Source organism: Talpa europaea, assembly GCF_964194135.1.
Source record: "Talpa europaea genome assembly, chromosome: 9".
NCBI classification, from domain to species: Eukaryota; Metazoa; Chordata; class Mammalia; order Eulipotyphla; family Talpidae; genus Talpa; species Talpa europaea.
Genome location: NC_140076.1, coordinates 12,983,530 through 13,010,536, shown reverse-complemented (window position 1 = coordinate 13,010,536; position 27,007 = coordinate 12,983,530). Strand labels below are relative to the sequence as shown.

Below are 27,007 nucleotides of genomic sequence, written 5' to 3'. Positions count from 1 at the left end.
AATCTACACTGCAGTGATGACCCCAGCTAGGGCTCTCAGGAAAGTCTGGAGAGTTCATGGAATGGTCAAGCCACAGCTCCAGGGGATCCCTCACACACACTGTGGAATACTTTTCACCCCCCCATACCTAAACACCCCCGCCCCATCTAATTTAATATCAATTAAATTCACTTGTTTAGGAAGGGACCCCAATCTGCTGGGGCCACTTGGAAGGTCCTTCCATGGGCCCAGTTGTGTGCACAGATGTGTGCACAGTTGAGGGATTGTTAGGGGGAAAGGATGTCCTGAGCTAATCCCATACAGGCTTTGTGGACCCCACCCCCACTCCAGACTAAAGCCATCAAGACTCTGGGAAAGACAAATCCCATCACCAGCAAAGGGAGGGTGGCTGGGACCTGAGGGTGGAGTTGGGCAGCCAGGTTGGATATAAAAACCCAACACATGGGCCTTGGGGGGGCTCGCTATCGCTCGCCTCCTGGCTTCATGGCTCCTGGCTGGCGGCCAGCTCTCAAAGTGCCATTTTGGGATTCCTGATGGGCGGATCGGTAGGACGCATTTAAAACTTCGTCTCCCACTCTTCTCCCTGAGCTGTACATTTCCTCATTTCCCCTTCCCTTGTAAATAAACCTTTTATGAACCTTTCGCGGGTGCCTGCAGTAGAGCATTGATAAGTCCTTTTAAGCGCGCGCGGGTGAGGACCCCCAGTCAGGCACCCCGTTTTGTATCGGGGTTGCTCTACAACAGTTAGACAACCGTTTCCTCCACTCCACCAAGATCATCCTTCTAGAGCCAGTCCTCCTGGGGAGGCAGGGTGGCCTGACGCGGAATACATAAATAGCACCTATTTACCAGGATGAGTATGTCTCAAAGTTTGCTGAACTGAAGAATCTCCCAAGCTCTCACCACCCCAGCGCAGTCCTGGGATCGGCAGTGCCTGCAGCACTGGGGGAGCGTGTTGGAAATGCAAAGCCTGCTGTAACAAACTCTGCAGAACACACTGTGCTCGGGGCATGCCGATGCAAACAGCCTGGGCACTCACCGGCTGCGGCAGTGTTGCAAGAAGGATCGTGCAAAAACAAAACACAACAGAACAAAACACAGCGGCTCGAGGGCACCGCGTGGCACCACTTGGGCACAGGCACAGGGCGAGCTCCGCCCGCTCCAAGCTGCAGAGACGCGGGAGCCCAGAACGCTCGCCCGGTTGCTCCGCACCCGCGGGCGCCCAGCTCGCCACGGTGGCTCCTGGCGTCCCGGCCCGGCCGCCTCCCGCTCGCGGGACGGCCGTTCTCCCCAAATCTCCCGCTAGCCCTGGGCGCCCCCAGGAAGGGCCCCAAGCAAAGCGCCCTATTTGTAGCCTCGTCCCTGTCCCGAGCCCCGACCGGTCGGCGCTGGCAGTCTCCGCGCGGGCGAGTCCTTGAGGTCTATATTTAGTGCCGGCCACCCCTCCCCCACCGCCCCGAGGCAGGCGGGCCCGGGGGGGGGAGCCCCGCCCCCGCCGGGCGCGCGTGTCGTGTGTGTGGGGCCCGCGCGGGTTGCCCGCCCTCCGCCCCGGCGCCTCCTGCCCCCCGCCGGCCGCCGCCCCCTGCGCCCCTCGCCGGCCCGGGCGTCGCGGGCCGACATGGGTCAGGAAGAGGAGCTGCTGCGGATCGCCAAGAAGCTGGAGAAGATGGTGGCCAGGAAGAACACGGTGAGGCCGCGGGCCCGGCCCGGCGCCCGCCCGGGAGGCGCGGCACGTCGGGGCCCGGGGCCGTCGGCTGACGGGGCGGGCGGGCGCGCGCGGGGCGCGGGGGCCCGGGACACCTCAGGGTGGGCGTGTGCCGGGCCCGGGCGCGGGAGGAGCGTTCGGACCCCTGCCTGAGGCTCGCTCACGCCCCCTCCGGACGCCGGGTCCGGGCGCCGCGGGACTTGCGCGGGCCCTGAGGGAGCGGCGGGGAGACGGGGCGGGAGCAGAACTTGCGGGGTCCGCGCTCGCGGCTGCGGCGGCCGGGCGGGCCCCGGGCCCCGGGGCGCGAAATCCCGGTGGCCCGAGCAGGGCAGAGAAACTTGAGGCGCTGCGGGGTGTGGAGCCGCGTCCAGCCCCCGCCCGGCGCGGATGGGGAGAGGCGCCAACGGCCGCGCACCCCGCGGCTCCGGGGCTTCGGGCGCCGGGCGGCTCGGGGAGCGACTTTCCCTTTCCCGGCGGCCGGCGGGGGGGTCGGCGGGCCGGGCCGGGCCGGGCCGGGCGCGGGCGGGGGCCAAACAGGTGCCGGGCGGCCGTTGCGAGGCCCGCACGGGCGGGGGGCGGAGGCCGAGCCCGACGCCCGGGCTGGGGGAGGGGAGGCAGGGCTCGGAGGCGGGGGGAGGCGGGCGGCCGGCGGGTCTCTGGGCGCCCCGGGCCAGGAGGCAGGAGCACAGGCCCACGTGAAGTTAATGTTTGATCCTCCGGTGAGCTTTGCCTCCGCCTGGCGGCCCAGGTCACCTAACCCAGCAAACTTGGCCTTGGGTCCGGGAGGGCCCGGCTCGGCCTGACTGGGAAGAGAGGGTAGGCTCGCCTCTGAGGGCATCCCTCTGCCCAGGCCTCTCCTACCAGCCCGAGGCGTGTGTTTCTAGAACATTCTGTGACCTCAGGTTCTTGAGAAAGGGATGGGCCTAGGGGAGGTTTTAGAACACAGAAGAGACCCCTGGAGCCATGGAGTGTCCAGGATCCCCAGAGAACACCCTGGATGAGAATGAGTGGGTCTCAGTATAAAGGCCAGAGTCTGCTTCTTGTCCGTCAGATAAGATTACCTCTCTCCTGGTGTCACTGGATTGATTGTTGCCTCAAGAGTAGGAGGGAAGAGACAGGTATGCAAGACCTTTAGCAGGAGTGGAACTGGAGTTTGGTGAGAGAGAATGAGACCTGCAAAGTTCTGGGACCTTCTAGCCCTCCCCCCCCCCCACCCCATTCCAGGATCCTCCAAAGCCTCAGGATGCTTTCCCAACCAGGCATGGTGGAGCCGGGGTAGGTCTCCTGAACTACATTCCATGTCAGGGAGACAGGTTATCCCAACCTGCCCTTGCTGACCCCAGACCTGTGCCTCTGGTGGCTTGGGGGAGAGGAATGGGGAAGGCAGCTTGGTTGGAAGGGGCTCTCTGCAAGGAAGGGCCTGCCCTGGCCTCCCCTTACTCCTTTATGGCCCTAGGCCCACCACCCTGCTTCCCTCTGGGCCTCCATTTCCTCTTCTGTGAAATGGGAGAAAGAAATGGTGTCCCCCGGGGTTGAAGGTGCAAGTCTGGCCCCAGGGTCCCTGCAGCGCACAGCCAGTCTGCAGCCACGTCTGCGCCTGGGCTCTTGGCAGCGTCCGGGTGGGCACAGAGCTCCGGGCATGTGGCCGAGAAAGGTGGGGCTGCTCCAGGAGTGAAAGTGGGCCCGCCCAGCGGTGGTTAGGGAAAAGAGGACACACTTCCTGTAGTAAGACGGATCCTCCACGTTGCAACTCAGGTCCCTGGTTTGTTGCCAATCGCTGAAGTCCCAGCAACTCGGGGCTTTTGTCAGATGCTGTGAGTGTGCACCCGCCGAAATAGCTTCAAACATCCAGCTAAAGACCAACAGTGAGGCTACACATACACATAATTATATGCAATAAACATAGCTGCAGGCATGCAGCCATACACAATAGTAAAACCAGCAACTACACACATTATGCACGAGAGACATGGCTAGTGACACGGACATGACAGTCTAACCCAAAGAAGGCAGGCTCTGAGCATCATATTTCTAGAAAAATACCCATAAGGCAACTCTGTACATGCGTGCACACAGCACAGCTATTGCAGACATGCATGGCAAGCTGCAGACGGAGCAAACAGCCATGCTAACAGAGGCATCATCACATAGAGACACATAACGCTTGGCGCTGCATACATACAGCTCCACACCTGGACCAGAGCTCCTGCCAGCCATACGCCCCAGCTGTGCATAGGGAGACATACCTGTCAACATCTGCAGGTGTTATAAGTCCAGGTGCAACCGGGGCTCACAGCACTTCTCCAGCATGACCTAGTTGTGCAGTGTTACATACATAGACACATGCCCAGAGGTGAGCTGGAGCTCACTTAACACTTGAGTGTTCGGGAATTTTTAAGCCAGTTGTAATATACAGCAGTTGTTTTGAAATTTAAATTATATGCTTCCAGTTTTATAAATCATATTGAAAACAAAAGCAAGAAATACTCTGAAATCATCACTTCCTAATTGCCTTGCTACATTTGACTGTCACCAATGGTCTCGAGGTCATTTACTCTAGTGACTTCAGTCGCTGCTGCGTTGCTCTGCCCAATACCTCCTTTTGCTCAGGGACAGCAGGTGGACAATTTGAACTCGGAATACTCCACAGAAGGAGTATTTACTCCACAGGAACTGGCAAACACTGCTTCTTTCCCCTTGAGAACTGGTTGTTAAACATCGACCAACGTACCATTGTGCTCACCCAAGCTGGTATCCCCGGCTGCCTGCGTCTAGACGGATCTGTGTCCATACCTACACAGTCTGCACGGTGCTGCCAGCCCGAAAGTCACGAGTTTGAATCTCAGTTCAGTTCCTTGTGAACAAATTATTTCTCTTCTGTGAACATAGGATAGTAATTCTGTTAAAAAAAAAAAAAAAAGAGGGGAGGGGGAGGGCGATAACAGCACCAATCTCCTAGGGTGGCTGTGAGAGTTAAACCAGGTAATGCAAGTAAAATACCTGGACGGTGCCCAGCCTTATCCTCTAATTAGACGCACACCCGCAGCTCACACCTCTGACAGCATGCTGTGAACTTGGGCACTCAGGGAGGCCTGAGGGCTGACAGCCCTTGGGACGTGGTCCAGGAAGTCTGGCACGGCCTCGGCTGGCAGTGAAGCCAGGTGCAGGGCATTCAGGACACAGTCTGCTGGTGCTCCTCAGGGAACCAGGGCAGGAGGCTGGAACTGGCCTTGAGGAAGTGGCAGGAGGGAGGAGAAGGCTGATGTGGGTAAGCGGTGGTCCAGCTCCTGGCAGCCAGAAAATTTTAAAATCTGGGTCTCCCTTTTCCCTCCCACTCTTGCCTCCGGTCTTCTGCTTTCTGCTCTCCATCTAGTCAGGGCCAGCACCGTGTGCTAAGCCCTGAGTCTCCAAGACTAAAACAGCCTCTCTACCCAGGAGAAATGAAAGTCCATTTACCCAAGGGGAACAGGGCCACACGAAGGCTTGTACCTGAATTTTCTTAGCAGTTTTATTTGTGGGAGTCCCAAAAGGCACGCTCCCTGAAAATCCTGCCAGCAGGAGAATGAGCAAACACTTGTGGTGTCCGCACATAGGGGGGAACCACTGGACAACAAGGAGCCACTGACCTATGCAGTGACACGAATGGATCGAAAGCAGTAATGCTGAGTGGGGGAGCCAGACCCAAAAGCCGGGACACCACCTTCTCTCTGTGTACAGTCCTTTAAGGCGCGAGCTCATCTACAGTGACAGCAAAATAGTGGTGCCTGGGCGTGGGGGGGGGGTGCAGGGAAACATGGGGTACAGAAGGGCACAAGGGAAACTTTGGGGGGAGGATTCTGTGTTCTTACTCCATTGTGCTGATGGCTTCATGCTGTGTGTACATACTTGTTTCAAAAGTCATCCAGTTGTGGTCCACAATATGCGTTTATTGTGTATCCAATAAAGCCATAAAAAAAAACCCCACAGTCCTTGCCCTGCAGAAGCTCACAGTTGGGAAGTGAGAGCAGGGGGATACAGACACACAGGCAATAGTGGAAAGCAAGGAAGAAATTAACTTTTGAGGAAGAGTTGGGGGGAGCGTGCTGCTAGAAGGAAGAGCAGGATTAATGGCCGCCGCCGCCCCCCCCCCCGCCCCCGCGAGTGGTGAGGACTGAACTCAGAGGGGCTTGAGCCCGGCTGGGTGGTGTGAGGTGAAGTGAGAGGGTTGGACCGTGGCAGGATCTTTTCCTCGTCTCTCTGTCCCTTGCCCCTAGAACTGAATCGTCTCCTGCCTACCTCCTGCCCCCCCTCTTTTTCACTAAGATCACAGTGGGCTGGGGCAGAACCTCTGGGCCTCAGTTCTGACCTTGTGGCCTCCCCCAGGAAGGAGCCCTGGATCTTCTGAAGAAGCTGAACAGCTGTCAGATGTCCATCCAGCTACTCCAGGTGCAGCGGGGGTGGGGAGCCCCAGCGCAATGTGGGCAAGGGGGCATGTAAGGGTGGGAGGGGGTAGGAATTTCTGACCGGGAGGGTTTGGGCAAGGGGCTGAGGCAGCTAGATGGGGCCAGGGATGCCTTCCAAGCACTGGGGGCCCCTGGGCCTGGGGAAAAGCCTGCTTTGCTTTCCTTGGATGCCCCAATTCCTAAAGCCCTGGTCCTGTAGGATATAAGAGACCAGTGACAGCAGAAAGTCCCCCATTTTTCTGTCATCCCTCGGTGGCCCATATAGCCCCAAATATTGCCAGAAACTGAAAACTGAGCTCAGACCCAAACTGAGTAGCCAGAGCTCTGAAACTTAGGCTGACACTTGAGTCAAAGACACCTGGGGGCAGACAATGGGGAGGGTCCTGAGCATCAGCCAAACCCAGCACCAGAGCACAGTTGTCCGCCCAGCAGGGGGCTGGCACTTAGGCCCTGAACCTCACTACTTGCAGAGGGTCAGGGCTTCAGCCTTGGGTCAGGTTGGGCTCTGGAGAGGTTGGTGCTGGGGGCGGTTAGTTGAGGGCAGCGTCCTGTGCTCCCAGACCAGCCTCTAACCCTCTCACTTTGCAGACGACCAGGATAGGTGTTGCCGTTAATGGGGTTCGCAAGCACTGCTCAGACAAGGAGGTGGTGTCCTTGGCCAAAGTTCTCATCAAAAACTGGAAGCGGCTACTAGGTGAGAGGAGACAAGGTCAACTTTGGCCATGTTTTTCTCCCAGCACCTGGGCGGGGACTATGCCTGGGTCATGCAGACACTCAGTGTATGTTTGTTGAATGACTTAATAAGTGACAGATGGCCCCTAGTGGGGAGTGCCAGTGGTTAGTGTACACAGGTGCAAGATTTGTAGCTCTGCGAGTTTATGTGTCCATGAGCCTATGTATGCAGTTCTTTGTGCTTGTGTGTTTGTATACATAGCTCATGCCTATATATACACATTGTATGAATATGTGCCTGGGTGTTTATGCAAAAGTCTTTCTGTGTGTGTGTGTGTGTGTGTGTGTGTGTGTGTGTGTGTGTGTGTGTGAGAGAGAGAGTGTGTGTCGGGGGTGTGGATGTCCCTGTTCCTGCCCTTTGTTCCTTCCTCCCCAAAGTCACGGAAGAACAATATTATCCTTTCATTTTCAGACTCCCCTGGACCCCCCAAAGGAGAAAAAGGAGAGGAAAGAGAAAAAGCAAAGAAGAAGGAAAAAGGACTGGATTGTTCAGATTGGAAGCCAGAAGCAGGCCTTTCCCCACCGACGAAAAAGCGAGGGGAAGAGCCCAAAGAGAGGTATTTGGCGGGGAGGGCGGAAAGGAGGGGCTGCAGGCTTCAAGTCCTCTGCCAGCCTCTGTTCATAAAACTTCATTTAATCCTCACAGCCTGGAGTAGCTATTGTTAGTAGCATCTCCTACAGTGCCTCCTCTGGGGGTCTTCTTTGGCTCCACCACATAGACTGATGGGACCCCACTAGGGCCCCTCCCCACCCCTGCTCCATCCCTGGCACTGGCTTCACCTAGAAGGACGCAGGCACAGGAAACGGTGAGCCAGCAGGGCAGCCCCACACATTTCTCATTAGCAAGAGTTCTCATAGGAGACCACACAGCATCCAGAGCTTTCTCTGGCCCACCCAGGTGGCAGCCCAGGTGTAAGAAACAGAGACCTCAGTGGGTTAAGATCCCCCTGACTTAGAAGCCCATGTCCCAAAGCTCCTAATCATCCCACTGACAGCGCCCAGGATCGCAGCCAGGACACCACCGGCCACAAGAGTCATTGCACTCAGAGCAGCCCCAGAGCTGAGTTTCCCACTAACCCTTCATAGCTGGTTCATAGCCAAGTCCATCCACACGACAGACTTGACTTGCCAGCCCTGGCCTCTTTGCACTGTACCCAGTGTTGCCTCGGAACTCGGCTGGCGCATTTCACCTTCGCCCCGGTGCCAGGGAGTGGGGCTAGGAACATATGTGTCCATGGAGAAGGGAAAAGTGTTTTGTTAGCTCTTTACCCAACATTGATATATTCACATTGAGTGATGAAGAAGCTGAAGGTTGGGGGTCGTGGGGAGGCAGGAACTTCCCCAGGATCACACAGCCATTATGTGAGAGTGGAATACGGATCTTTGTCAGACCTCCAGGCCTCTGCTGAGAAAAAATAGAACAGCTCTGTGCCCGTCCCCTCCCTGTTCCAGCCAGGGTTCCCCAAATTGCATGAGTTTCTACAGATGTGTAGGTAAATGCTACTTACTCCCTACGTGGCTAGACAGAGCCCTCAATTTCTTGGAAGGGTGAGAGTCTGTTCATCCAGATCAGGGGACGGTAGAGTAACATGGATAATACCATTCATGACATCAGCATTCTTATTGTACATATTTTTGATCCAGTATTCACCAAGAAGAATGCATTTAAGGAATTAATAAGATAAAAGCATAAAGATGATGTTCTATGTTTAACATTTTCCAGCTGGCTTTTCTGAAACATTTTTTTTCCTCCGAACCTCTTTTAGATGGCTGTATAGTCCTATAAAGCAGGTGTTCTGCAGAAAACGCCTTAGGAAACCCACTGCAAGGGGAGTGACTGTCCTCTAAGAAGGAGCCACAGCCCTACCTTGCTGCTCCCATTTTTGGTTGGGGTGACTCTGTGCTCTGCAGGATCAGTGGCATCCTGTTATTTAAGATGTTCAAAATGCTAATAGGGCCCCCTTTCGAGGGGCCCTTCTCATAGAAGAGTGTTTAATGACATTGGAAAATGTTAATCAAGTAGTGAGAGAAGCTGTATGTGATGTCATATCCATAGGATGATGCTGTTTTTATTGAAATCACATGAGTGAATTTTACACACACGCATGGGAGAAGGACAAGAAAGACATGTCTGAGATGGCAATCCCCAGGATAGTGATCTTTCCCGTGTGGTGAGGTTGACAGGGTTTGTTTGTTTTTTCTTCTTCTTTTAAAAAATTTCTCTAACTTTTCAATCTAAAACTTTTTCTAGTTTTGAAATTAAAAAATCAAAATTACTTTAAAAAATATACTAGTGATTACATTGAAGAGGCGCTTCACATTCTGTTATTCAGCTTCACATTCTCTGTTATTCTCTGTGATTCAGGAATGCACACTGATCTTGCATGGTCTTTGAAGTCAGAACAAGTAACAGTGCTTTAGGAGAGGCATTAAACTTAATAATTGTTAACTCTGGAGAGGTTCCTTTTCCCATTTTTTCAGTTTTTATATTTCTGTGGTTTTTATATTTATATAAATAGAAAAAGTAATTTTAACATTTCTATTTTATATTTTAGTCTTTATATTTTATATTTAGTCTTTATATTTTTTCCTTCCTAGTATTTGCCAAGAAATATTTATAGAGCATCTACTATGTGCTAGGCATTATATATTTGCTTGGGATGGCAGTGAATATAAGATTGGGTTTCCAGAAGCAGACCCTAAGACATGGATTCAAGTTCAAGGGGGTTTATTTGAGAGGCAATTTCAGGAAATGCAGATAAACGCCTGAGAAGTGAGCCAGGGCAGGGGAGGAAGCAGCACAGGGTGTGTTGGTGAATAGATTACTCCTGGGGGCACAGGAGAAACTTTTTTGGGAAACTCTGGGCCACAGTAGAGGCCACACCTCAGGTTGATTCACTTGAGACTGAGGAAGCTCAGCTATTTATCCTCCTCCTTCCACGTGTCTGGTTGAGGGCTGCTCCTGGGGTCTTTAAGGCCCAGCACTTCTAGCCCAGTAGCCTGCTGGCAGAGAACCCACAGGTTGGAGGCCCAGGAGAACTTGCAGAGGGGAGGCTTTGGGCCCTGGGGCACCAGGAGAGTGAGCGCCCAAAAGGATAAGGGCTCAGCGTACAGTGTCCAGCTCAGTGAACAAAACTGCCACACTCTGCTCTTGAGCAGTTTACAAGGGAGACCAGACAGTAAACAGTGAAGAGTCATCTCTGCGGGGAGGTGACGTGTGCCCTGAGACCCTAAGAAGAGCGGGGTGAGTGAGACGGAGAATGGGGATTATAGTTTACAGATTCACTGAGTAAAACCAGTACAAGGAGAAATACATATAAAAAGACTGTAGCTACGTGCATTTTGGAAAATGGGGAGGAAATCCACTTATGAGACAATTCCATCTGTCTCCCTAGCAGATCCATGCTGGTGTCTTTGTGAGCATTGGCCTGGATTCGTTTCGATCTTTTTCCCTCGGAGGCGTTGGTTGTCTTGCATACTTAGGCACACATATAGCTAATTTTGCACCCCGCTTCTTCACTTGCCACTTCAATGCAGCTTCTCTGGCTCCAAGGGCCCTGTGCTGCTTTCCTCCTCCTCAGGTACGTGAGGGGAGGCCAAGGCTGGTCTCAATCTCCTCGGGGGGATAGGCCAGTCCAGGAATTGCAGTATCTCTGGACTCCAGTTAGCCAAGACTGACTGGGAGCAAGGAGAGACTGCTGACGAGAATTAGTCAGTAATACGTGACAACATGCACGACACCTGCAGGTATAGGTTTCCTACTTGTGGTGCTTCATGGAGAACTGGCTCCAGGGCGCTGTCTCCCCACCTCTGCTCATGCCGGCCTACCAGGGAGTCTCATCTCCACTTTCTCCTCTTTCAGGAGGGACTCTGTGGACTCCAAGTCTTCGGTAGCCTCCTCTCCAAGAAGGCCGTCGATGGAAAGGTAAAGGAAGTGGTGGGCTTCACGGAGGTCCTATTCAGCAGGTGCCTTCTCTCTGCTTTTATGGAGGAGGCCTGAGGCAGGGGACAGGAGGAAACCTCATTCATTATGTTGTATGTTGTTGTATGTTGTACCCTCCAAATTCTAGGGCCCACACAGTTAGACCTAGAGGACTCCTAAATCAGAGGCATTGCTCCTTCACTGAGTTCCTCACTGGTCATTGTTGCCCCATCCCTGGGGCCTTTGTCAAGGTCCAGCTGAAACTAGTGTGGGTGGAAGTAATGAGAGCCTGCACCTGGAGAGGGTCTCTGGGCTTGGGCTAACCTGCTTGGGTGTCTGCCCCAAAGCGGCACTAATGTAGAGGCAGACAGCAGGAGACATAACAGGACGTAGGAATGTAGGAAGAGTATCTCCGTATGACTTGAGAAGTCAAGGGAGACGTCATGAAGAGAGAGTATTTGTGCTGAAACTTGAAAGATACTGGAATAGGAGTTTGCCTGATAGACAAGCCAAGAGAGGGCATCCCAGGCAGAGGGGATGGCACTTGCAAAGGTGTGGCAGTGTGCATGGGTGTGGTGTTCTGGGCACTGTGGCTGGAGCGCCAGAAAACAGCACAGGAAGGACATCACTGATGGAGAAGAAGGTTGCATTTTATTCCTGACCCTTGAGACCCAGGTGTGGGAATTGGTTGACTTTTTTCCCAGGCAGTGGTTTCAGTTGCTCAGGGGTGCAGTAGCTGACATATCCTCTAGATGGTGCGCAGGAGCAGCAAGCACGGCCCGCAAGTGCTGGGCTGGGTGGGACCTGGGGTGGGAGGGTTTTCTAAGGACTTAGAGACACGAGACCCCAGGCTAGTATTGGCGCTGGCACAGGCACACCCCAGAAGCAGAAGGAAGCTGTTGATAAATTCAGGCTTCCACCCCCATCCTGGTCGGCGATGCCCTCTCTGCAATTTGGCTCATTTCCCAATCATGTGCATTGAAAGCAAAATGAGCGAGGCTGCCTGAAATGCCACCCAGACCGAATTCCACCCAGCCAGATCCTAGCGAAGAGGAGGCACTGGGGCCTGGAGTGCCCTACCCCAGGAAGGGGGCGGGGGAGTGCAACAAGCAGCCTCCCCTAGCAAGTAAAGGGACTCTGGAAAACATCCTGCCTTTTAGAGACAGTGAGATGTGTCGAAAAGAATTTGGAAGGCAGGCAGAACTAGGTTTGTGATCTGACTCTGCCATTGGCTGCTTGGATAGTTATGGGTCCCCTCAAGGTCACGGTGGGGATCAGATGAGGTAATGAAATGCTCACACAGTTTCCAACCCATGTAAGTGTTTGATAAATGCATAATTCTCAGTAGGAATACTCACGCTTAATGTGGTAATCTGTGTAAATTGCCTAATGGTTGGTTTCTAGAATTCTCTGCAGTGCTTTAATCTTCTCAACAGCTCTAGAAGCTGGGCTCTATGGTTATCAGATTGAGGCACCTAGAGGTCAAGGAAGTCCCTGGAGGTCATGTACCTACAAGTGGTGGTGTCAGGCTTTGAAGCTGGAGTTTGGCTCTGGAACATGGGTTCTTAATAAAAATATACTGTAGGAGTTCCCAAAATGATGACTGTTGTTGGGCAGAATTCCAAGGAGCATGCCCCAGATTCCCCTGCCTGGTGCCCCTGGGGTCCCAGGTATCCAGGATGTGTGCTGAGACACACAGGTCAGCACGGGCAACACCAAGAACCTTGCAGCTGAAGGACAAGAGTTGACACAGTCTTGAGAGTGGACAGACCTTCAGACAGGGTCTAATCCAAGGCAGTGGGGCTGCTGGCCCCAAAGGAGACCTCCTCCCAAAGGAGACCTGTCCCTCCAGATTCAGCTCTGCCTCAACCCCTAGGATATGCCTGTCCTCTGTTTCCAGTCAGCTTCCTCAGCTCACCCCACTCATTCACCAGGTTCATCACGCCTGCCCAGAGCTCTGTCGCAGGTGCTGGGAGGCAGTGGTGAGGCAGCTGCCAGGCTCCCTCTACTCCACAACCTGCACTCTGGAGATGGAGGCGGACAATGTTTATAAACACACAAACAGGTTAATTATAGACTTGGATCAGTGCTGTGAATGAAAGAAATCAGGTCATGTGCTAGAGTGTGACTCGGCAGGGACTGTTGCCTTGGCTGGATAGTCAGGAAAGCCTCTCTGGGATGTGCCATTTGAGCTGAGGGCTGACTGGTGGGAAAGCACCAGCGATGGGAAGCTCTGGAGGAAGGATAGCCTTCAAGGCAGAGGGGCCAGCGGTGCAAAGGCAAAGGCACTGTGGTGCAAGTGATGGCCGCGCTTAAGGAATGTAGCGCAGCGGTGCTGCAGGGGCTTCTATGAACCGGGGCAGCGCAGCACACGATTAGGTCCGAAAGGGAGACAGGATCAGGCGGGAGGGCCTGGCAGGCCATGGTGAGGAGTTTGACCTTATGGTGAAAATAATTGAAAGCCATCCGAGTGTCTGAAGCAGAGGAATGGCAGGATAAGCTGTGAATTTTTGAAAGTGCCCTCAGCTGCTGAGTGGCAAATGGATTGTGAGGGGCAAGCGGTACCGAAAACCCAGCTTTGGGGCTCTTGTGGCTGTGCAGGCCTTAGATGCTAGAGTTTAACCTCTTCCCAGCTTCCTCTCACCCACCCTGTTCCCTCCTGCTGAAATCTGTCTCCAGGACAGAACTAGTTTCCTTGTCAGCTTTCCTATCTCCTGCCCCACCACCAGGTTGCTGGTTGCCAGATTTCAGGCAGGGTTGAATAGAACTCAGAGTAAGTTGATCCAGAAGAGTAAGGTTCAGGCTGCCTAAAAGATAAATAAAAAGTAGGGAAGCCCTTTATACAGGATTTTTGGGGAATTGAAGAACAGAACTTTCTCTCCTCAGTCTACCTCACCCTAGTGCCACTCCTCCTAGTGGCAGCATTGAAACACCTTTGAGGAAGCTCAGCACATAAAACACAAAAATCCCAGGAGGTCCTCAAGAGTCTGACAAAGGGGCTCCAAGGTCAGACCAAACAGCAAGTGTTGAGAAACAAGCTGACAGTAATGAACGCCCAGGGGAATGTTGAATGAGATTCTCTCGTCACCTGAGGGGAGTCTGGGCTACTCAGTTAGCTTCACTCACACACAGCTCCTTGAGCCTGAAAAACTTCATTGGAAGCCCAGTATCCTCTTCTTCCAGAAGGGAAGTACAGCCATAGCTCCAGAGCTTCCTGTTGCTGCCATGCAGATGTATACTGTATAGTCCACTGTGCAAGGCGCCTCCTGGATTTAGGAGACACAGCAGCCCTTTGGGTCCTTCCTCAATGGCTCCATGTGGTAAAACCCTGGAGTGGGGAGGGAGGACCCTGATTTATTCAACCTTGATGAGTCAGCTTTTCCTAGGAGGCATGAGGTCTCACTGGCAGACCCCATGGCTCAATGAAAGAGAAAACTGGGAGGAGCCAAGTGATGAAGGGGGAGACATCTTGACTGCCTGGTCCTGCCTGGAAGCTGTACAACTATCACTCCATATTCTCGTTTGTAAATGGGGCCAGCAGCTTGTGACTCCCAGGGTTATAGAGAGGAGCAAATGGCAAACAGGCAGTAAAGGGGGGCTTTTGTTACTCCCATCCTTAACAGCCCCAGATCCTTCCTCTCAGCTCTCTCACCCTCAGGCTGCAGTGGCCCTGAACCCCCAGCCTTGTCCATGCAAACCAAGAACTTTCTTGCTCCAACACATTTCTGCTGAAACTGCATTGCCCCAGTCGCTCCTCTGAATGACCAGTTACCACTCCTCATCCCTGAATTTCCTGTATTGAAATGCATGGTAGCTTGGCTTCTTTGACCTTTCCGAATCCGCCAGGTAAGGCCTGGCATCGTGACACTGATTGGCACAGGCCACTGCTGGATACTAGAGGCTACTTCTCATATATAACAAAAGTTGCCATTTTAACCTTTTTTAAATTTCAACATGAAAATAAAAACATTTATCATTTTAAATTAATTAAGATTTACCAACTATGGGCCTCCCTCGTGGCGCAAGGGGTTGAACACAGCACTAGGAAGCAATCTGCAGCCTCTGCAGCATGAGTTCAATCCCCGGCCGGCCAGGGAGTAACCCACATGGCACAGCAGACCTCTGCTGCCTCGCCCGCTGCTCCCCTCGGCAGTGTACTTCGGTCAATCTGCCTGTTCTGCTCCCCACTCTGTCTCTGGTGAATTTCTTCTAACCCCCTGCAACTCTGGCCTGTACCCCAGCTCTTGTATACATAAAAATAACCCTTTAAAAAAAAAAAGATTTACCAATTATGGAAAAAAAATTGTTACCATTATCTTCTTCAGTTATTCTAGCTACTCTTATTCATTGAATTTAATGTACTGATTTTTTTCCTTGTGGCAAGATAGACTTAACATAAAATTGACCCATTATAAACTTCTTGAGCATACAGTTCAGTGGTATTAAGAACATTGTATTACAGCTTTCACCACCATCGATCTCCAGAACTTTATCATCCCAAACAAAAACTCCATACCTGTTAAACGCTAACTCCCAGTTCCCTCCTTCTCAGCCTCTGCCACCCCCTCTGCTGTGTTTCTGTGGACGTGACTACTTGCTGTACTCCGTAGCAGTGTACCTGGCTTGTTTCACTTATCATAATGTCATCAAAGTTCATTCACATAACCTGTTTCAAAATTTCATCTCTTCATGGTTAATTAATATTCCATTGTATGTGTATACCAGATTTTGTTTATCCATCTGTCAGTGGACACTTGGTTGCGTCTGCCTTTTGCTAGCAGTACATGAAAACAGGGAGGTAGGAAATCAGTCTGAGCATCGGCACAGAATGACTGCTCATGATTGTCAACTATCAAAAGAAAAAATTATCTCATTAGAAAAGTAGGCAGTCTTCAAAGAAGATTTAGAAAATACATATACGTCGAAGAAAATGAAAATTTCCTACAATCCCATCTCAGAAGAGTTAATTTCAATTAACATGGTATTAGAATCTGAATGTTTATAATCCCAAATTTATATGTTGATGCCCCAACTCCAAGTGTATTTGGACATAGAGCCTTTCTGGAGGTGGTTAAGGTTAAGTATAGTCATAAGTGGAGACTCTCATCCAATAGGATTGCAGACACCGGAGAACTCACTCCATCTCTCTGCCATATGGGACAAGAGAGAAGGTGACTCAAGCCAGGAGAGAGCTCCTGCCAGACACAGAACCCAACAGCACCTTGACCTGGGGCTCCCCAGTCTCCTGAACTGTGCTGTTTGATTCAGTCTACTGTGTTCTGTTATGGCAACAGGAGCTAAGGCACATGTTCACCTTTCCAAACATCTGGCCTATATACACATTTATTTATGGTTTTTCCAACCCAAGCCAAATGGGACCATTCTGAGGCAGCATATCATAGGACTTTAGGACATAGGTGTTGGGATCAGGCAGACATGGGTCCCAGTCTTAGTGGTGAACCCTTAGACAGATCCCCCTGTTTCCTCATCTACAAATGGGGGTGCCTGGTATGTACCTCCTAGGACTGATGGGAGAACTGAATTAGAAAATTCTCCCATAGGGCCTCCCTGATGGCCTGCGGGGTTAGTTCTCAGTGCTATCACCGTGATGGCCTGAGTTTGATCCCCTGACAGGGAGCTGACCCCCATGGTGCAGCAGACCTCTCCTGTCTCGCCTGCTGCTCCCTCAGCAGTGTATTTCAGTAGATCTACTTGTTCTGCTCCACATTCTGTCTCTGGTGAATCCTCTCACCCCCTCCATGTCTGGCCCACACCCCATTTCTTCTAAGCAAAAAGAAAAAGAAAATTCTCCCTTAGTGCCCGGCACATGGTGAAAGCCGGCCTTTTTTAATGGCAGTAAACTCACTATTAACTAGACTGGGAACTTTGGAGGGAGGAAACTTTTCTGATTTCTCTGCATTATCCCTTGTTTTTAGCACAGTACCTGGAGAATATACATGGAGATCAGTAGGCAGGGGTGTAATGGACCGCAGGGTAGGGTTGGAGTTGGCACACTAGTCTGTAACCAGGAGGGCACAGAGGTCAGCTGAGACCACAAGGACCCTCATCCATCTCCCTGGGCTTTAAGTTTGGTTCTGCTGGTTTCCAGATGTCACCTTGTTTTAAATGCATCTGTCTCTAAAATTTATTTTATTTTATTTTATTTTTTTAAAGATTTATTTATTTGTTTGTTTATACATACAAGCACTGGGTACAGTCAGAAGCGCAGGAGGGTGAGAGAATTCACCAGAGCAGGGGACAGAGCAGGCAGAAGGACCTAAGTACACTGCAGAGGGGAGCAGCGGGAGGCAGGAGAGGTCTGTGTGCCATGTGGGACCCTCCTCCGGTGGCCGGGGAGCAGCGGGGAATCGAACCAGCACCACATAGGCTGCGGGCAGCTTCGCAACCCAGCGCTCAACCGCTGCACCGCTGGGGAGGCCCTCTAAAATTCATTTTAAAACTCAGCTATCAGGCCTCCCCAGTGGCGCAGGGGTTAAGATGCAACCTGTGAAGCAATCTGCAGCCACTGCAGCACAAGTTCGATTCCCGGTCGGCCAGGGAGCAACCCACATGGTGGGACAGACCTCTCCTGTCTTGCCTGCTGCTCCCCTCAGCAGTGTATTTCGTCACTCTGCCTGTTCTGTTCCCCGCTCTGTCTCTGGTGAATCCTCTCACCCCCCCGCATCTCTGGCCTATACCCCAATTCTTGTATAAAAATAAATAAACCAGGCCTCCCCTGGTGGTACAGCGGTTGAGCCCTGGGCTGTGAAGCTGCCTGTGGCCTCTGCAGCGCTGGTTCAATCCCCAGCCACCAGCGAGGGTCCCACATGGCAAGACAGATCTCTCCTGCCTCGCCCGCTGCACCCCTCAGCAGTGTATTTCGTCAGTCTGCCTGTTCTGTTCCCAACTCTGGCTCTGGTGGATTCTTTCACCCTCCCGTGCTTCTGACTGTACCCAGTGCTTGTATAAATAAATATATCTTAAATAAATAAACCTATAAAAAATAATAAAATTCAGCTATCAGTGGGAGGAGGGTAGTACCAATCTCTTAGGCATATTACAAGGCTTAAAAGGGATGACCCCTAAAAACATGTAGAATGGTGCTCGCTAAATGCTTTATTCTCTTAACATCAAAATGTCTTCCTGATTGTTACCCTTAGATCAAACAGCAGCAAATCAAAAGCAGAGACCCCCAAAACACCCAGTAGCCCCTTGACCCCTACCTTTGCCCCCTCCGTCTGTCTCCTGGCACCCTGCTATCTCACGGGGGACTCTGTTCGGGACAAGTGTGTGGAGATGCTCTCAGCGGCCCTGAAAGCTGACGGTGAGAGGGTCTGGGCCAGGGCGGGAGGGAGGGAAGGGCTTCCTAGGGCCCTGGGGAAGCATCTTTCTCAGTCAAGGGAGTCCTGCAGGAGTCCCCTGTACACGCAGCTGTCTGGCTAATACCTATGCTTTCCAAATCTCTTTTAGATGATTACAAAGACTACGGAGTCAACTGCGATAAGATGGCATCAGAAATTGAAGATCATATCCTTGAGCTGTGCTGGGGCTGTGGGTCTGGACTGCTCAGCAGCAGCAGGCCTCCCAAATGCAGGGGACCCAGGATGGGGAAGGGGACGAGCTCAGATTTCTTGAGTCTATTTAACATGTATTGTCTTGCACCTGCAGGCCTCTTGCTAAGCTTTTTATGAACAGCACCTAATTCAATACTGAGACCAAGCCCAAGTAGTATGCCCCATGAGTCTGTTTTCAGGCTCAGTTTGGTTAATTGCAAAGCTCCTTTCCGCTAGTAGTAGTGGCAGAGTTAGGATTTGAACCCAGAAAGTGTGACTGTAGAATCTGAGGCTCTGCTGCTGTGCCATACAGGTGATGTTAGATATGCCTGGGTTGTGACATCAGAGTAGAGAAGACAGCAGTTCTCAGGCGCCGTCTTCCACCCTATTCTACCCTCTTATAACAGCTTCCATTCTGATTGCCTGCTGGGTATTCCAAGAGCTGATAAGAAGTTGACTCTTCCCACATCTGTGAACTTACAACAATCTCTGTGAGGCAAGGACTATTGTTTCCATTTTATAGATGAGTAAACCGAGGCTCAGGAATTATTGGGTGTCAGAGCTGGACTGAAATCCTTGGTCCTTGGATTCCACGTCTTGAACATATACCCCATTGTCCCACTAGCTGAGAGGGACCTTGTGCAGACAGAAGAGAGGCCCTCCTGTATCACATTGGCCCATCACAGCAAAAGGTTTTTGTTTTGGGGGGACATCCTTCCCCACTGAATGAATGCATGGAATTTCTTTTACTGAGACAAAACTTTGCATGTCAAAGAGATGTGGAGGGAGGGGGACAAAATTGTGATCCTTTCCTGGCCTGCTGGGCTCTACCTAGGAAGCTCAGCTGGTCTGTTGGGGAGGGGCAGAATCCCCTTCTGCAGACAGCAAACTCGCCTTCTCCTGCGGAGGCCCACCCTCACTGCCTCCCACACATTTCCTGCAGTTTCCCTCCACCTTGCTTTAATTATTCAGCAGCGTGTCTTGAGCTACCCAGCACTTCCCCAAGTATATGTTCAGTTTCCAATTGGTCCAGGAACACAGAGCACAAGGTACCAAAACTATCGTAAACTACATTTTTGTTTTCTCCGACCAATCCTTCCTCCCTCAAGCTTAGTTTGAAACAAAGGTGGATGATCCAGTATACAGTTCTGGGCCTTTCCTCCTGGTTCGCTCCCTCCTCTGAATGTCCCTTTTCTGAAGAAGAGGAAACCAAGGCTGCATCATCAGCCTTTTAGCTCTTGGTCCTGTTGGGAGCTCAGGGGATAGAAGTTTGGAGGCTTCAGTGCTCTGTGCCCTAGAAAAGATCTGTCCTTTTTAGAGGGACGCTGGATTAACATAGCAGCTGTGGGGCTCACATGTGCTCCTCTGAGAGGTTGATGACCCCCCCTTGACCTCCCCTGTGACCTCAGGAAGCGGACACAGAGGCAGGAAGAGTCTGATGAGGTGCCTGGCTGTCCCCGAGCATCATGCAGATACACACCTGCAGGGCTGCCAACACAGATTTCATTTATTTAATTTTTTTATTGAAGTACCGCAGGTTCACATCCTTGTTAGCATGTTGGAGGTGTAGGGCTGCCCCCTCCAGGTTCAGTCACCTCAGCACACCCACCACGAAGGTACCCGTAGTCCTCCTCTGTGGTCCAGTGTGTTCCCCTCATCCCCTCGCCCCTGCTCTGGGGGCCTCACTTCTGTGGTCGGCTTGCAGTGGTTAGTTTTTAAGTTGGATTTTATTTGACCCTTTGCCAAAAACAGATTTTTCAGTACTTTTTTTGACTTTCGAATGCATTATGGCATATTCTTTTTCTCACATTTTTATTGTACAATAGCATTAAAACAATGACAGAAGCAATAAATAAATAATACCACCTTCCCTCCCACCACTTCTAGCAAGTCAGCTCTTTCCATTTCTCCCCATTCCCTGCAGCCTCTTTTCTTGTATATGTTTTTTCCCAGCAAAGGCTTCATCTTCCTTACTCTGCTTGGCTTAGGAGACCAAGAAAACATGGCTGTGTTCCCTGAGCTCCTCCAGAGGATGGAGAAAGGAGGTGGGAGTGGGGGGCTGAGAAGCCTGCCTGGGGGAGCTGGAGGCAGTGTCTGGACAGAGAACTCACTGTGGTCAGTGGCCAGGGGCGACTTCCTGATGAATAAGTGGAGAGAGCATTACCGCCAGGAGAGGGGTCTGGCTTCCAGCCCTGTCTCTGCCAGGAATTTGCTCTGTGACCTTGAGCAAGGGCTGCACCCTTCCTAAGCCTCAATTTCCTCATCTATTTATGAGAGAGGTAACTCTGACCAGCCATTCCCAAGCAGTTTCCATAGGATGGAATAGGTGTGCTGAGACAAAAGGCGGAGCGTGGAGATGGTTCTGTGACCAACTAAGTGAGGAGCACCAGATCAACCACGACCATTTCTTTATCGTGATACTTCTTAGAACCTTAAACCTTCTGTTTTCCTGATAGCTGGCCCTCCCAAACTAGACGTCATCATCTCTGTCATCATCTCAGCAGCCCCCTGACTGTGGAGCACTTGATATGTTCCAGACAACATGCTAGTGTACCCTAAGGTTTCCTCACTGAGCCTCATAAGGGTCCTGTGCTGTATAAATTAGGAAACTGAGGCACAGAGAGGTCAGCTGAGTTCACATAGAAGGCTTAGGCTAACCTGAGGTCACACTCCTGGGCTCCTTGACGCCATAGTCTCACCCAGGAAGCTGATTCCTGTCCCTCATATTTTTGTCCCTAATGCCAACTTGGGGAATCAGAGGCCACAAAGGTGATCCATGAAGAGCAATAGATAGTCGGGCTGGAGTTCCTCGGGCTTCAGGGCAACACTGCCCATCTGGGAGTGACTGACTGGCCCTTGACCATGTCACATATATACCAGGAGCTGAAGAGCACAGACATGAAGTACCGGAACCGTGTGCGGAGTCGAATCAGCAACCTCAAGGACCCCAGGAACCCCGGCCTGCGGCGGAATGTGCTCAGCGGTGCCATATCTGTGGGGCTCATTGCCAAGATGACAGCTGAGGTGAGGCGGGTGGAACTTCTGCAAGGGGTAGGGCAGGAGGAAGCCCCTGCAGCTTTGCCCAGCCAAGTCTGAGTGCCAGTGCCTTGTGCCTCAGTGGAGGTGAGTCAGCGGGCTTTTCCAGAACAGACCATCTCAGGCTCCCCATCTCTCAGGGCTTCCGGACCATCAGGATAGTGAGCACAGCTAATATGTATTGTGCAAAGAGCTCTAAGTGCATTGTCCAGTTTTACCTTCTTACCGACTGAGGTAGCAATGTTTATTATCTCCATTGTACAGATGAGGATGTGGAGGCCCAGGGAGTTAACACATTGCCCATGCACACAACATGCTAATTGGTATATGCTACAAATTTGGCACCCTTGTTGCCAAAGCTGGTTGTGAGCATACCAGTGCAGGTAAAAGTATTCAACAAATGGGGCCTCCCTGGTGAAGCAAGGGGTTAAGTCGCAGCACTGTGAAGCTTTCCGCAGCCACTGCAGCACGAGTTTGATCCCTGGCCGGCCAGGGAGCTACCCACATGGTGCAGCAGACCTCTCCTATCTCACCAGCTGCTGCCCTCAGCAGTGTATTTCAGTACATCTGCCTGTTCTCTTCCCCATTCTGTCTCTGGTGAATCCTCTTACCTCCCACAACTCTGGCCTGTACCCCAGCTCTTGTTTGCATAAATAAAGAAATCTTTAAAAAAAAAAAAAAAAAGGTTATTCAACAAACTGGCATCCAGTAGATTTTGAAGAAGTAGATGAAGGAATGAATGAAAATGATGTATATATGCAGGAAAATTACTCCCAATTAAAATCAGCTGCTGCTTTTTGTTTATGTGGCCACAGTTGGCTGATGTTCTATAACCCCTGCCATATGTTAGGCAGTGCTTGAATTTAACATGGTAAGATTTAAACATTAGTGTGCACCAGAATAACTTGGGGCAATAGTAAAAATGCATTTCCCTGGACCTACCTTTAGAGTTTCGAATTCATGGGAACCTGCCTTTCATCCAGAAGCTCAAGTGGATATAATGGGGTGGTGGGCACACTCAGATCATCTGGGCTTCCTGTCAACTCTGTTCTGCATGATGCAAGGAGTCAGGATAGATACAGCAACAACGAAAATGTTTAGCCAGGATCAAATCCTCAGTTTGGCATTAGCTTCAGCCATCTTCCCTTTCCCCAAAAGCAGCCCTCAGTAGCGCTCTCTCAGGTTTGAATGTCCCCCTCTTTACTCTCCTCTGGCAGAGGCTTAAGGGGAGGTGAATGGCCAGGGAGATGGAGAGGGAAGGGAAGGACCTAGATTACAAGTGTCTGCAGTGAGCTGATGGGAAGCAGGAGACTGTTCTGTCTTATAGAAAAAAGTGAGCAGTTAGTCATGTGAACCCACAGCTTCAGGCCCTGCTTGGTGAGGGAAGCAGCAAGTCATGGACGGTTGACAGTGAGAGGTCAAGCCCAGGCTGAAAGAATAAGGGGGCGTCCAGATCAGGTAGTCAGTGGCCACATCAGCTTTAGCAGGAAGGTTCAGGCAGGTACCTGAGGTCCTGGCAGGTGGGGTAAGCACCAGACCTGAGGAAATGTACAGAAGAGTATTGATTGTGGGGTGGAAACTGTTTGCCTTCTGCTCTGCTGTGTACACCCCACTGCATTTGGCCCAGTCAGAGCCCTTATGTTTGACCTTTCATCCAAAAGCGGAATGGGGATTCTTGGGGTGTGGTCTTTTCCCACCTGGGGCAGGGCCAGGAGCCCTGGCCTCTCTCCAGATTCTTGCATTCAATCCAGCATGCCTCCTGTGTTCAGGCTTTCTAGAAACCAGGTGTGGGTCAGGACCCCTGGGCTCCCTGGCTCTGAAGGACACACTCATTTCTCTCCAGGAAATGGCCAGTGACGAGCTGAGGGAGTTGAGGAACGCCATGACCCAGGAGGCCATCCGTGAGCACCAGATGGCTAAGACGGGCGGCACCACCACTGACCTTTTTCAGTGCAGCAAATGCAAGAAGAAGAACTGTACCTACAACCAGGTGAGGGGGAGGGGAGGTAGGAGCTGGGGGACCACCACAGGGGCCCAGAGGTGGAGAACCAGAGAGAGCTTAGGAAATAGCCTGGGAGAGGCCAGACTAAAACTCCAAGGGCCAGTCTGGTATACCAGTATGTTGTACCCTTGACTTCTGGAAAATATCTCCTGCATGTAGAATCACCCAAGCTAGTTCCTATGAGGTATGACCAGCGTGGTCTGGTCTGCCCTGAATCAAGAATAAGAGAAACCAGACTCCCAGGGCACAGGACTTCTGAAGAGTCAAGACGGCTATGACTAGCGATCCAAAATGCAGCTCCCTTACTTTACTCAGAGGGAAACTGAGGCCCAGACAGGCTTTGCAGCTTTGCCCAAGGTGGCAAAGACCGTCAGTAGCAGAAATAGTAATAAACCCAGATCTAGACCCATTTGCCTGCAATATAGCCAGCACAAGGGATTTCACCCTGAATCCGCAGGAGGAAGTCTGTTGCCCCAGCATGGAGACCCCTTCTTTAAATGACTCAAAGCCAGAGAACCACTCCTGTTTCTGGGTTGCCTGTGTTCTGCCCTTGGTGCACCAGTGTTCCTGGATTCTGATGGGTACCTAATCACGCCTCCCCTGCTTGGCAAGCAAGCGTTTTTCAAGAGCACATTGTCAGGGGGATCCAAAGCGACACAGAATCCAGTTAGGCCCCGGCTATCCAGGGGGATCCTTGGGGAATTCTGATTCTGGAATTTGGAGATGGCTGGGCAAGCTCCTGCTCTCTTCAGGCACCTTTACAGGTGAGTAAGGTGCTTTCTGGGTGTCGCATCCCACAAGTAAACTGCCCATGAAAAAAATCTCTCTCTCCAGGGAAACCCCAGTGTTGTCCTTGCTCTCCTGTTAGCTGTGTCCCCTGGCCAGTGGGGATCCCTCCCACACCACAGACTCCCGCTGACATGATTCATCACTGAGTGTGAGTGGAGGAACTTGCTGTAGGTCATGGCCATCCAGGGTTGGCCCCACAAGGCAAGATTGGCTATAGAAAATCAGAACAGCAGTTGTTCAATCTGGAAATGCCAAGGATTTGTGGTGGGAAACCTGACCAAATGGTTTGTTTCAGGGGCTGAGAAACTGGAAAACATAACATTAAATAGTCCTGAGGATCTTCAAATTCCTTTTCCTCTCTGGGCCTCCATTTTTCTGCCAGTAAAGTAGGCAACAGCGATGTCTGAGGGCGCGGACAGCTCACTCAGGTTCTGATCAGTGAGGCATACTCAGTAGACGTGTTCAGGGCTGAGCCAGGGAACTCTTCCTATAGGAGATGAATTTTAAGGCAAGAAAAGAGAGATTAGTTAGAAGCTCTGGGATGGAGACCCTCTCCAATAGGCAGCGGGAGCCATGGCAGGTCCTAGAGCAGGAGAACGGCTTCATGGCTGGGCCTCACTCTCTTCTCAGGTGCAGACACGCAGTGCTGATGAGCCCATGACTACCTTTGTCTTATGCAATGAATGCGGCAATCGCTGGAAGGTGTGTATGTCTGGATCTTCCTCCCCTGTCGTGCAGATGCTATCCCACAAGGGGAGGACCACAAGGGGCCTCCTGCATAGGGACTTGCCTGCCTGCACACAGTGGGTCTGCAGGCTGGGCACGATGATGGGTTGTTGGGGAGGGAGGATTCTGTTTCCGTTTGGGAAGGTACCCCACTGGAGCGGCGGCAGCTCCTCACATTTTATCACAGGAAGGGCAAATCTGTCTTGAGCACAGATGAACTCAGCCTCCTGAGATCCACAGAGGGGAGGGATAACAATAGCACTCTGCTTTGGGGCCACGCCTCTGTGCAAAATTCTTTCACAGATGGTATTTCCTCTGAACCTGGCCACAGCTAGGGATGAGAGGAAGTCGGAGCCCTGTCCAAGAGGCGTTGCTCCCAGCTACTCCCAAGTTATCCCCCTTTAAGGCTGTCACCCAGGCTGCCTCAGCTCCTGCAAAGGCAAAGTTTTTGTTGTCAGGTGGCTTGGAAGCCAAGCAGACTCTTCCCGTGTGCTCCTTCCAGCCATGCCTCCATCTGAAAGAACCAAGTGTGGCCATGTGGTTATCATCATATTCCAGTTCCATCTGACACACGATGTGACGTCTGGGCCACCAGGCAGGCTGTAGCTGATCCGCAAGTTCTCAGGCACTTAGCAAGGAGCCCAAGACTGAGCACCGGACTGGGGTCAGGAGCCTTGGTTTCAGGTCCCCACTACAGCCTGCTTGCTGTGTGACCCTGAGCATGTCACTCACCTCCCTGAGCAAGAGTGAGGATAATCCCCCCCCCCCCCCCCCCCCCCCCCGCAGCCACAGCCGATGCAAAGATTATGTATGCACACACACTGCAGAGGACTAGGAGAAAGGCGCCTCTGTAGTGTTACCGTCCTTTAGCTGGCTTAGTCACCAAAGGGTCTCCACAGCCTTGGAGCCTCATTAGAACCACTGTATTTGAAAAGATAAAAGTCAGACAATTATGTATTTTTCCTTTCTTCACTTATTTAGAGATGGGCCCGCATGGGCCTTGTGGTTCTGAGCATAGCTTTGGCATCAGGTTAAAGTGCTAGTTTTGCCACCTAGAAAGGGACTTAACTTGAATTCTGTAGGCCTAGATTTCCTCATTTATGAAATGGGGATATTAATATCTAGCCCACAGAGCTGTTTTGCGGATTAGAGAAGGTAGTACACAGAGAGCATTCACAGGGCCTCTAAGAGCTCATGTGGTGTCTTTGTCCAATTAGAAAAAGGCGTCCCTGCCCCAGGTATTCACAGCCCCACAGAGAGTAGCAGAGATTGGTCTGAGTTTCAGATGCAGCCTGCCTCTGTGACCAGGCTCTCTCATGCAATGATAACCTGCACAGCATGCAGCAAGCAGCGTGCCTGTGTGCTTGGTCCATAGAAAAGAAACCACTGTCCACACTCGTCTGAGCTTGTCACGCACCAGTATCGTGGGAGCTTGAGCTAGTCACTTATCTGAGTTGATTCTTTACCTGTGAAGATGGGGGTGATATGGTGGCTATTTCATAGGGTAATGATGACGAGGAGATGAATCAGTCCTTGCAAAGACTGCCTAGCAGGTGTGTCGTGCTCAGTCAACGGCAGTGCTGTGATTGACACTGGGGGGAAAGGACACCATGTGCATGCTTCAGGCCCAGCACCACCACCCCGTGCCTGCACGTTGGACAGGCAAGGCTCACTTGAGGTGGCAGCTATGCGACTTCCGACATTTCCAGGTTAGAGCACACTGCCATGTGCTCTAGCAAAGCAATTACTAGTAATCACAGGGATGTTTTTGACCATGAAATGAGCACTCACATGTCCAGCATCAAATTTCCATCATTTGCTATCTTTGCCCGTTGGCCAGCATTTTACAGATGAGTTGTTTGTTCAAGGTCACACAGCTTATAATGGCAGAGCTGGGACAGGGGCCCTGGTCTGTATGCCCCCGACTCTACCTTTGGCACTCTCCTGCCCACACCCCTAGCTTCCTTGGGGGACACAGAGAAAACTCTAAAATGTTGTTGCCTTTTTGGTTTTGTAGTTCTGCTGATAGAACTGCCGGCCAGAATTTCAGTGACCAGGATGAGGAAGAACAAAGAAAACCCACTAAGCTATCATAACTGG

The 27,007-nt window shown here is 51.7% G+C and overlaps 1 protein-coding gene across 1 annotated transcript; it reads left to right on the top strand.

Annotated features, from left to right (window-relative positions):
* The first annotated feature begins 1,362 nt into the window (after positions 1-1,362).
* TCEA3 (transcription elongation factor A3) lies at positions 1,363-27,007 on the top strand. The gene is made up of 11 exons (XM_084242136.1): positions 1,363-1,687; positions 6,068-6,130; positions 6,736-6,841; positions 7,292-7,436; positions 10,742-10,804; positions 17,962-18,125; positions 18,272-18,339; positions 21,235-21,378; positions 23,234-23,380; positions 24,812-24,883; positions 26,925-27,007. Exons 1-11 carry the CDS (start codon positions 1,619-1,621, stop codon positions 26,931-26,933), a joined length of 1,050 nt encoding a protein of 349 aa, XP_084098262.1. The 5' UTR covers positions 1,363-1,618; the 3' UTR covers positions 26,934-27,007.

What these genes read in the sequence shown, in the direction of transcription:
- TCEA3 (XM_084242136.1), top strand. Translation starts at nt 1,619, where the DNA reads ATGGGTCAGGAAGAGGAGCTGCTGCGGATCGCCAAGAAGCTGGAGAAG. An exon ending in TGGTGGCCAGGAAGAACACG is followed by an intron (nt 1,688 to 6,067) that starts GTGAGGCCGCGG and finishes GGCCTCCCCCAG; the next exon opens with GAAGGAGCCCTGGATCTTCT. An exon ending in GGGGAAGAGCCCAAAGAGAG is followed by an intron (nt 7,437 to 10,741) that starts GTATTTGGCGGG and finishes CTCCTCTTTCAG; the next exon opens with GAGGGACTCTGTGGACTCCA.